This window comes from Camelina sativa, chromosome 4 (assembly GCF_030686135.1).
Source record: "Camelina sativa cultivar CO46 ecotype springtype chromosome 4, ASM3068613v1".
NCBI classification, from domain to species: Eukaryota; Viridiplantae; Streptophyta; class Magnoliopsida; order Brassicales; family Brassicaceae; genus Camelina; species Camelina sativa.
Window position 1 is genome coordinate 849655 of NC_141883.1, and position 11591 is coordinate 861245.

The window sequence follows — 11591 nt, forward strand, 5'->3', positions numbered from 1 at the left end:
GTTCTTTCCCATCCAAATGCCTCGCCCTGGACTACCCTTGAGATAACATAGGATCCGCTCGAGTGTTTGCCAGTCAAAGTTCGTTGGAGCCTTCATGTGTTGAATAACTTGGTTCACCGCATATCTTATGTCCGGCCTCGTGATCGTGAGATAGATAAGCTTGCCCACCAGCCTCCGATAGCGTCCCACATCTTCATATGGTTCGTGCGACTTGTTAACTGGAGCACCGGGTGTTGGCTTCTCCCCCTTTCGCTTGACCTGGTAACCTTCCTCAAGTGGCGTCGACACCGGTTTGGCTCCCATCTTACCTGTCTCATGTATACTTCCTTTGAGAAAGAAACAATCCCTCCGGAGAGCGAGAGATTTCTATCCCATGGAAGTATTTGAGTTCACCCAAATCTTTAATATCAAAGGTAGAGTTAAGAAGAGTCTTAGTGGCACAAATACCCTCCTTATCATCACCGGTGATAATAACAACATAGACGAGAACGACGACTCGGCCACCATTGGTGCAGAGAGTGAACAGCGTATGATCAGCCTCAGAGAGCTTGAAATCATTTTTGTGTAGGGTAGAGCTGAGCTTTTGGTACCACGCCCTCTGAGATTGTTTGAGACCGTAGATCGCCTTGTGAAGCCGGAGAACTTTACCCGGAGCAACAATGTGCTCTAAACCCGGTGGAGGATGCATGTAGACTTCCTTGGTCAGCTCCCCCTGAAGAAAGGCGTTCTTGACGTCCATTTGACAGAGCTCCCAAGAGAGGTTAGTGGCCAAGGACAAGACGACCCGGACGGTGTGGAGTTTGGCCACCGGAGCAAAGGTGATGTGACCCCGGACTACGGACGTGAACCACGGACGTACGGACGGAGCAAACCCAGCGGAACGATTCGAAAAGTACGACTCGGTTGGGCCGTGAGCGGATGGAATCGGCGGTCGGAGCGATGTACGGAAGGAAACGGCACAAAGGAACGACAAGAACGGACGGAGAGAGACTCGCGAGGAGATGCTCGACTCGTTTGTCTCTCGGATAGATGGCGATAGACGTGGAATGAGGTAGCGACACACAAGGGATGGATCTCCTTGCGATACGGCCAAACTAGTAGCTAACGAACCCGGTTCGTGCAGCTTCTAGGGTTTCGTTTCAATCACTGAAAACGAGAGAGAAGGATAACTTCTGGTTCTTAATTCTTAATAGTCTGCCTTACATGATAGGGTCTAGGCCCTTTATATAGGGCCGCTTACATAGAGGAACTCTCAAAACCCTAAACACGTGGGTGGAGATAAAACGCAGCGTTCAAGACATAGTTTTTAAAAGAGAAATAAAACTAAGGATAGAATGGCCACGCGGCCGAAGTGGTCCATGGCCATGCACTAGGGTCCATAGCCTCGTTAAAACCCCCTTGGTAAACCACGTAGGGACAAACCCAAGGTGGGAAAAAGAGTACTACTTTCCCTAATGACTTGGAGGTCTTCACCCTTGTGAGATGGTGAAGACCGTTAGAAGAGCCTCGGTTGGCTGCTCGTCGGGTCGGTTGGGGCCGCGGTCGAGTTCCGCTTGTTCCTGGACGAAAGCTTGGACAAAGATGAGGCACTTCTTCCTTGCGGTCCTAGCTGCGGTCCGGCTCCTTGTCGTAGCTCCGGGCATCAGGTTCGGTGCTTGGGTTGAGGGCCGTTTACTTCCGGACGCAGTCGCGTCCATGGTTCCTTGCGCGCTCCGGTCCTCGTCCGTGTCCGTATGCTGGTCATTGTCCCGGGTTCCATCATTCCCTCCCCCTTGGAAAGGTTTTGCCCTCAAAACATCTTCCTCGGTACCTACATCAAACGGGGCCAAGTCAGAAACATTGAATGAGGTCGAAGTCAAATACTCACCGGGCAGTTCAAGGCGGTAGGAATTGTCGTTGATCCTCTCAACGACTCGGAAAGGTCCATCTCCGCGGGGGCTCAGCTTGTCCTTCCTCTTCTGCGGAAACCGTTCTGGCCGTAGGTGCAACCAAACCCAGTCGCCTTCCTTGAAAACCATGGTCTTCCGGCCCTTGTTGGCTGTCCGCGCATAGTGTTCGGTACGCCGCTCTATGTTGGCCTTCACTTCCGCATGTAACTGTTTGATAAGCTCGGCCTTGCTCGCGCCATCTTGGTTCACTACTTCTCCGGGCGGCAAGGGTAACACGTCCATAGGAGTCAGCGGTTTAAAGCCATAAGCAATCTCGAACGGCGATTTCTGGGTGGCCGAGTGCGTGGCAAGGTTGTAGGCGAACTCCACAAATGGAAGGCATTCGACCCAAGTCTTCCTGTTACTGCCGATGGTGGTCCGCAGTAGTGCTCCGAGGGTGCGGTTAACCACCTCTGTTTGGCCGTCCGTCTGCGGATGGCACGCGGTCGAGTACAACAGCCGCGTTCCGAGTTTTCTCCATATGGTCCTCCAGAAATGGCCGAGGAACTTGGGCTCGCGATCGGACACAATGGTACGGGGGAGGCCGTGTAGCCGCACTACTTCTCGGAAGAACAGGTTGGCGATGTGCATGGCATCGTTGGTCTTGTTGCACGGTATAAAATGGGCCATTTTGGAGAAACGGTCCACGACCACGAAAATAGCGTCCTTCTTGTCGCACGGTGGTAGACCAAGGACAAAATCCATAGATAGGTCAACCCACGGACTTGATGCGATCGGAAGGGGTGTGTACAGGCCATAGGGACGCGTGGTGGACTTGGCCGTCCGGCACATAATGCAACTACCGCAGAATTTCTCCACCATGCGCTTCATCTTAGGCCAATAGAAGTGCTCCTTCAGGATGGCCATTGTTTTGGCTACGCCATAGTGTCCCGTGAGCCCTCCTCCATGTGCTTCCCTCATTAATAACTCCCGCATCGATCCGGCCGGGACGCACAGGCGCCTCTCCTTGAATAGGAACCCGTCATGTACGAAGAACTTGGTATAGCTTCCTTTACCATGTTCCTGGTAGCACTCAGCGAAGTCCGGGTCCAAACCATACGCGTCCTTGATGTGCTCAAACCCGAGGATCCGTGCGTCCATGGTGGTGATCAGCGTATGGCGCCGTGAAAGTGCGTCGGCCACAACATTCTCCTTGCCCTTCTTGTACTTGATGACGTAAGGAAAGGTTTCGATAAACTCCAGCCACTTGGCGTGCCTCCTCTTCAGGTTGGTCTGGCCGCGCAAGTGCTTCAACGTCTCATGGTCGGTATGAATGACGCACTCCTTGGCCAATAGATAATGTTGCCAAGTCTCCATCGCGCGGACTAAGGCGTACAGCTCCTTGTCGTAGGTTGGGTAATTGAGCGTCGGTCCGCTGAGCTTCTCACTGAAGTAGGCAATAGGCTTGCCTCCTTGCATCAATACGGCTTCAATGCCCACTCCGGACGCGTCGCACTCCACTTCAAAGGTTTTGCTGAAATCCGGTAAGGCCAATAGAGGCGCGTGTGTCAGCCGGTGCTTGAGCTCGCGGAAGGCTGCTTCTTGGGCCGGTCCCCACTTGAACTCAACGCTTTTTTTTATGGTGGCGGTAAGTGGTGCAGCTACCGAACTGAAATCCCGTACGAACCGCCTATAGAAACTGGCCAGGCCGTGAAAGCTCTGGACTTGACTGATATTGGTCGGGGTCGGCCACTCCTCAATGGCCTTGATCTTGTCATTGTCCACCTTAAGCCCCTGCGTACTTACAACAAAGCCTAGGAAAACTAGCTCGTTAGCTCCAAACACGCATTTCTTAAAGTTAGCGTACAGTTTGTTCTCCCTAAGAGTGTCCAAGACCAAGGACAGATGTTCTAAATGTTCCTCAAGGCATTTACTATAAACAAGGATGTCATCAAAGTAAACAACCACAAATTTATTGATATAGACCCTAAGGACATGGTTCATCAGTCTCATAAAGGTGGAGGGAGCATTAGATAGACCGAATGGCATTACCAACCATTCGTACAAACCTTGCTTGGTTTTGAACGCGGTTTTCCACTCATCTCCTTCTTTCATCCTCACTTGATGATAGCCACTTTTAAGGTCTATCTTGGAGAAGATGGTGGAACCGCTGAGTTCATCAAGCATGTCGTCTAGGCGCGGAATGGGATGGCGGTACTTGATGGTGATGTTGTTTACTGCCCGGCAATCCACGCACATACGCCATGTCCCGTCCTTCTTAGGTACCAGCAAGACTGGCACCGCGCACGGACTAAGGCTCTCTCGGACGTATCCTTGCTCCATGAGTTCGGATACTTGGCGTTCAAGCTCCTTGGCCTCTTCGGGATTCACGCGGTAGGCAGGACGGTTCGGGAGCTGGGCTCCGGGTACGAGGTCGATCTGATGCTCAATACCGCGAAGTGGTGGTAGACCGTGCGGTAATTCATCCGGAAACACGTCCTGGTACCGTCGTAGGAGCGGTCTGATCATCGCCGGGACGGCGTTCTGCTCCGTACCTATACTCACAACATCCTTAAAGACCATCAATAAGACTTGACAAGTGGAGTCACTAAGTGATCTCCTAACCGTACTAGCATTAATCAAGAAGTTCATTTTAGTGCTCGGTTCCTTAGACATTTTCGATTGCAGCTCACAAACTTGTGTGGGACTCAATGGTTTTAGGCAAATACGTTTATTATCATGCACAAAGGAGTATTGGTTGGTGTGGCCACAGTGAGAGGTCCGCTTATCAAACTGCCAAGGACGCCCCAAAAGGAGGTGGCTAGCTTGCATCGGAACCACGTCACACAAGACTTGGTCTTTATAGGGGCCTACACTAAACGAGATCGTGACCTGTTCTGTGACTGGGACCACGACCTTGTCATTCAACCATTTGAGTTTGTAGGGTTTAGGATGGTTTGTGGTACCAAGAGAAAGTTTCTTGACCATGTAGGAACTTGCCACATTGGTGCAAGATCCACCATCAATGATCAAGCCACAAACCTTCCCACTTACAGTGCATCGCGTGTGGAATATGTTGTCCCGCTGGTGCGTATCGTCCGGACACTGGCTAGTATTAAGGACCCGTCGGATCATAAGCAGCTCTCCCTCGTCAGGCTCGGCGACGGCTTCCTCGACCTCCTTAGCATCGTTCGGCTCGTCAAGGTCGTTGTCGTCCTCGGATTCAAGCTCCCCCGACGCGGTAATGGTCATGGTACGCGGATTGGGACAATCTCGGGCGTAGTGGCCTCGACCTTGGCACTTGAAGCATATTATGTCTCGGCTACGTCCTTCGGTCGGTTGCGGCCTGGGGTCGGTACGAGAGTCCTTGTTCTGGTCCCTTGGTTTGAACCGTGAGTCAATGGTGACGGCCTTGGACTTCTCTTGTCCGCGGTGCCCTCCCGGTCCAGGGGACGAGTTTGGCGACCAACTAGGCGTTCCTTGAGCGCGAGAGCGGTGGACGGTGTTGGCCTTTCTCTTGATCTGCTGTTCGACTTGCATTGCTAGGTGCAAGAGTTCATCGAACGAGTTGTACGATAAACGTTCTACCTTCCGGGCAATGCGGTCTTGTAGTCCGTCCAAGAACTGGGCCATCAATCCTTCTTCACTATCTTCGACCTCCAGCCGGTTGCGAAGATGCTCGAACTCTTCATAGTAGTCCTCAACGCTCTTGGTTCCTTGGGACAGCTTGCGGAACCTTCGCTGGAGCTCGCGGTGGTACAGTGGTGGCACGTACCGGCGTCTCATCTCGTTCTTCATGGCCTCCCAATGCGGTAAGGCGCGTTCCCCGTTCCTCCTACGGTCAGCTTCAGAACGATCCCACCACGTAAGGGCATGGTCCGTGAACTGGGCGGCTGCATAGGCGATCTTCTTGGGTTCGGGGTAGTTGTAACAGGCGAATATATGATCCATCCGTCCCTCCCAGTCGAGATATGCCTCCGGATCAACTTTTCCGGCAAACGTAGGGGCCGTGAGTTTGTGACCCGGTTCAACCGGACGGTAGGGTTGATCGTCCTCATGCTCCTCCCTACGTCGAGGGCGCCTACCTTGGTAGGGTGGGCCATCGTCTTCTTCGGACGTCCCTCCTGGATCCGGTTCATAGCGTCGTTGGCGATCTTGGACAGGTGGTCCACGAGCCGCGGGTTGCCGTTGCCCATCCTCGATCCGTTGTAGCCGGTTCCCTAGCTGGGCTAGTTGAGTCCGGATCTCGGCTAAGACTGCCCCGATTTCAGGGGGTGGAAGCGGCTCTCCAGGTTGGGCGGCCATATCAGCTGTACGGACGGTGGTGATTGTACGGACGGTGGCCGGAGTACGGACGGCGGCCAGGTACTGTTCGGATGGTGGTCTACGCAGTGGCTGGTTGGAGAAGTGATACCACCGGCGGTCAGTAGTGGGTACTGCGGCGGTTGATAAGTCCTCCGGCGTACGGTCGTATCGGACGGTAGCAATCGGTTCCGTTGGTCGTTCCGTGACGCGTGTCCGTTCAGAAAAGATCCTACACAAAGAATGAACGCGTGGGTTCTCTGTTTGATAGGTTCAACAAATCGGACAAACCTTGGACAGCTAATGATTGGAAAAAGGTAAAGTAAAAAGCAAAAGTAAAAGCACTACAAGACAACCTAAGACTAAAACAAAAATGGACCTCACGCGCTGGGACTCTACTCGCTACACGTGGCCTTTAGGCCACCACTAACAACGACCAAGCAAAAGAACACAACTTTATGGATCTAAACTACCCTAGCGAAGAACACCTCAAGAACACTAAAGACCTAGCAAGAACAAAACCTTATACAAACGGACTAGTTCCTAAACAAGACTCAAACTTGACCGTACAAGAACGTAAGGGAAGGAAAAATACGACCTTGTGAGGAACTTTCGGCTCTGATACCAACTGATGTGACCCCGGACTACGGACGTGAACCACGGACGTACGGACGGAGCAAACCCAGCGGAACTATTCGAAAAGTACGACTCGGTTGGGCCGTGAGCGGATGGAATCGGCGGTCGGAGCGATGTACGGAAGGAAACGGCACAAAGGAACGACAAGAACGGACGGAGAGAGACTCGCGAGGAGATGCTCGACTCGTTTGTCTCTCGGATAGATGGCGATAGACGTGGAATGAGGTAGCGACACACAAGGGATGGATCTCCTTGCGATACGGCCAAACTAGTAGCTAACGAACCCGGTTCGTGCAGCTTCTAGGGTTTCGTTTCAATCACTGAAAACGAGAGAGAAGGATAACTTCTGGTTCTTAATTCTTAATAGTCTGCCTTACATGATAGGGTCTAGGCCCTTTATATAGGGCCGCTTACATAGAGGAACTCTCAAAACCCTAAACACGTGGGTGGAGATAAAACGCAGCGTTCAAGACATAGTTTTTAAAAGAGAAATAAAACTAAGGATAGAATGGCCACGCGGCCGAAGTGGTCCATGGCCATGCACTAGGGTCCATAGCCTCGTTAAAACCCCCTTGGTAAACCACGTAGGGACAAACCCAAGGTGGGAAAAAGAGTACTACTTTCCCTAATGACTTGGAGGTCTTCACCCTTGTGAGATGGTGAAGACCGTTAGAAGAGCCTCGGTTGGCTGCTCGTCGGGTCGGTTGGGGACGCGGTCGAGTTCCGCTTGTTCCTGGACGAAAGCTTGGACAAAGATGAGGCACTTCTTCCTTGCGGTCCTAGCTGCGGTCCGACTCCTTGTCGTAGCTCCGGGCATCAGGTTCGGTGCTTGGGTTGAGGGCCGTTTACTTCCGGACGCAGTCGCGTCCACGGTTCCTTGCGCGCTCCGGTCCTCGTCCGTGTCCGTATGCTGGTCATCGTCCCGGGTTCCATCAAAAGGTGTCCGTATAGTCAAGCCCATAGGTTTGAGTGAAGCCGCGTACGACCAAGCGAGCTTTGTAACGCTCGATTTCTCCAGTGCTAAGGTATTTAATAGTGAACACCCACTTGGAGCTGACAGCCTTTTTACCTTTAGGGAGATCAGCCTCGTCCCAAGTTCGATTCCGGATCATAGCCGCTGTTTCATCGTTCACCGCATCAAGCCACTCCTTATATTGCTTAGCTTCCTCGTAGGTTTGAGGAACAAAGTTCTCATCAAGCTTACCGAGGAAGGCAGCATGATCCAAGGAGATAAGGTCAAGCGAACACACGGCCTGAATAGGGTGGGAGACAGCCTGATTGTTGTAGTAGACTCGTTGATTCTTTAATCTTTCACTACGCCGCGGTTATTTTAAACGTTCACTGCGCCGAAGTGGTGGTGGAGATGGTGTGGGCTGGCCTGTCTCAGCTGTACTATCGTCAGGTGATAGATCAAGAGGTGTAGTCGAGGCTCCTTCGGATTGGGTCTCTCTTGGCTCTTGAATGGTTTCCTCCGAACGGGAAGGAGAAGCATCATGAGTTCCCGGAGGTTCCGGTAATATTGTAGGCCCATCGGATGGTGGTTTTGGTAGAGACGCCTCGGGATATGGTGGTTTGGTAACACCAAGATGATCGAGGAGGAACCGAAGGTTTGTTGCACAATCAGTAGTTGACTGTGAGAGGTCTTTGAGGCTATTCCAGTCCTTCGTCTCATAGTAGCCTTGATCCTCCATGAATTTGACGTCTCAAGACACATACATGCGGCTGTTGACTGGATCATAGCACTTGTAGCCCTTTTGTGTAGTGGAATAGCCAATAAACACACTCTTGGTACTCTTTGCATCGAGTTTGCTCCTCTGTTCTCCTGGAATTAAGACAAAACACACACAGCCAAATACTCGTAAATGGTCTAATGAAGGTTTAGTCTTAGTAAGAACTTCAAATGGAGTTAAGTCGCTTAGGATTTTTTTTGGTGTCCTATTGATAAGGTAGCAGGCTGTCATAACTGCGTCTCCCCAAAACCTCTTTGGTACATTCATATGGAACATCATCGACCTAGCCACTTCCATAAGATGCCGATTCTTCCTTTCCGCCACACCGTTTTGTTGAGGAGTGTATGGACAGCTCGTTTGTTGAAGAATGCCGTGCCTAGATAAATGTTCTTTAAGCTTGTGACTTGTGTATTCTCCTGCATTATCAGACCTAAGTACTTTGATCTTGGCATTAAAATGATTAGTAACATAGGTTTGGAAATTTATGAATGCATCATACACGCGATCTTTAGAGGGCAACAATGTTAACCAAGTATACTTTGACTTCTCATCAATAAATGTCACAAAATATTTGTTGCTATCTCTAGACAAGCATGGTGATGTCCAAACATCTGAATGAACCAAATCAAAACAGTTTTTATAAATAGTAGAAGATTTAGGAAACACTGTTCTACAATGTTTTCCAAGAATACACGACTCACAACCAGAACTATTAAAAGAAACATTAGGCAACAACAACTCAAGAGCACAAGAGTGAGGATGGCCTAGCCTAGCATGCCACAGTGCATTATTATTATTAGAAGAGAGACAAGAGGTAAGAGAGATAGAATTAGAGGGACTTTGTGAAGTCTTCTCTAAGATATAAAGATCTCCGGTTCCATTCCCTTCCCCAAGTATCTTTCCGGTCTTAATATCCTGAAAATGAACGCTATTAGGACCAAACACAGTATAAAAATTCAAGTCATTAGTTGCTTTCTTAACCGATAGGAGATTAAAAGTAAAATTCGGCATATAAAACGCTTTAGAGTTTTTTTAAACAATTTCAAGTTACCAACGCCTTTCACAGGAATTCTATCTCCATTAGCAATAACGACATTACCTAGAGCCGGTTGTATATTGTCTAATAGACTCGGGTAGCTAATCATATGGTGAGAAGCCCCGGAGTCAATGACAAGCATTTTACTAGGTTTAGAAGCAAAGAAGGTGGTACCGGAATCTTTGAGTGCGGCAATGGACTTAATGAGAGCCTCCAAGTCAGAATTTCTCACATAGTCTCCATAGGATGCAGCCATCGCCGTCGTCTCTCCCTGGTTCACCGTTCCGGGTGCTTGACCACTTGTACCTTCATGCGATAGATTCGCCTTGAACTTAGCCGGCTTGAGATGTGGGTGAAGGATCCAGCACTTGTCCTTCACGTGACCTTTCTTCTTACAGTGGTCACACACCACAGTCTTCCTCTCATCCGGCCTGTATACCCCCTTGTTGGCTGTAACCAGCTCACCCTTTCCACTAAAAAGGCCGAGAGACCCTTGTTCTTTTTGAACTTAAGCACATACGTCATCGAGAGTAGGCAGCTTGTCACCATGGAGTATGTGCTTGATGAGGTCGTTGAATGCAGGGTTGAGGGTGAGAAGCAGTCCAAAGACTTTTTCTTGCTCCTTCCTTTCGTTCAGTATCGCCGGATCGATGGTACTTGGCCGGAGCATCTCGAGTTCGGCCCATCACGACCGAAACTTCCCAAAGTGCTTGGTAAACTCCAAGTCTTCTTGATGTAGGCTGTTAATAGTCTTTTTAACTTCAAACACACTTGTAACATTCCTGTACACATTAGCTAGCGTGTTCCATAGTTCCTTCACCGTCTCACAATACGAGTAGGCTTCTAAGATGGGCGCGTCTAGCGAGTTTTGGAGGATAGCAAGCACGGTCTGATCTTCTTGGAACCATTTGATTTCCTTTTCGAGCTCAGCCTCCTTGTCTTCCTCCTTTTCTTCTTTACCGTCTTCTTTGTTGGCTTTCTTAGGGAGTTGGTTTGTTTCCACATGAATCCAGAGCCCCCGACCACTAAGAGCGGTCTTTGTGGTTCTTTTCCACAAGAGATAGTTAGCGCCTTTAAGAACCACCGGAGTAACTATCGCCTTTGCGGCTTCCATGGCGAGAGAGAGTATAGTCTTCTAGAGAGTAAAAGAAAGAGAGTAAAGGATGAGTGAGTTTAGAGAGTGGTGGATCGGAAAACTTGCTCTGATACCATGTTGGTTTAAGTGGAACAAGAGTGGAGAATGAGTTTGGTATGGTAAGAGTGGATCGTTGAGTAGGTAGAGAAGAGAAGAGATAAGGTTGAACAAAGAGAACAATGGAGAAAAGGGATTCTATTAGAATAGTTGTATTACAATGTCGGCTAGAAGCCTTAAATAGAAAATAATACTAGGGCTACACCCTTTACAAGCTTGATAACGACACAAAGAGAGAGAGAGGACGATTCCCTATGGTGATAGTGACATCTCGAGGTTTCCCTTAAGGAAACATGTGACTCCAACGGCTACAAGATGTCTTCTCGATCCTTCTCTTCTCATGGGCCTTTGTAGTGGAGACACTCGGCCTCTTATTCAAGTCTTGGTGATCGGGCTCATGGACTTGTACGGACGGTCCAACTCATAACCGTACTGAAGGTTGTACGGACAAGACCGATCACACTCGACATTCTCTTGCTCAATAGCACTTGTTCTATAGTTTAATTATGCATTAGTACTGTTTAACTTGTTAGTTTATTGGATTTATTATTTTGTCATTAGATTGTTAGAAACAAATCAACTTTATATTTGGCTTAACTTGAATGCATTGATCATGTTTTGACTGCTTACATATCACACTCTTTATGGATTGACATCTCTTATGCTACAACTACATAAGGGTATTGAAACACCTTGCATCCAATCCTGATCATCAATGCTTATGTCTCTGTTTGCATGTCATCATACATTCATTGCAGAAGTAAATCCTTAGAAAAATCCTTGTTTCAGTGATCGAGTACCAGTTCGTGTAACAGGTCGAGTTATAG

At 49.4% G+C, this 11591-nt stretch overlaps 1 protein-coding gene across 1 annotated transcript; it reads right to left on the reverse strand.

Moving 5' to 3' along the window:
* Positions 1–7449: 7449 nt before the first annotated feature.
* Positions 7450–10686, reverse strand: LOC147945171 (uncharacterized). Its single transcript, XM_087511354.1, has 6 exons — positions 10533–10686; positions 9592–10079; positions 9260–9451; positions 8200–8628; positions 7876–8080; positions 7450–7826 (listed from the first exon to the last, which is right to left on the reverse strand). Exons 1-6 carry the CDS (start codon positions 10684–10686, stop codon positions 7450–7452), a joined length of 1845 nt encoding a protein of 614 aa, XP_087367480.1.
* Positions 10687–11591: the final 905 nt, after the last annotated feature.

Excerpts from the sequence above, each read along its gene's own strand:
- LOC147945171 (XM_087511354.1), bottom strand. The coding sequence starts at position 10,686 with ATGGAAGCCGCAAAGGCGATAGTTACTCCGGTGGTTCTTAAAGGCGCT. Across the intron at positions 10,080-10,532 it reads GAAAGCCAACAAAGAAGACG|TTCAAAAAGAACAAGGGTCT; the intron begins GTAAAGAAGAAA and ends TATGTGCTTAAG. Across the intron at positions 9,452-9,591 it reads ATAGAATTCCTGTGAAAGGC|GATATTAAGACCGGAAAGAT; the intron begins GTTGGTAACTTG and ends GTTCATTTTCAG.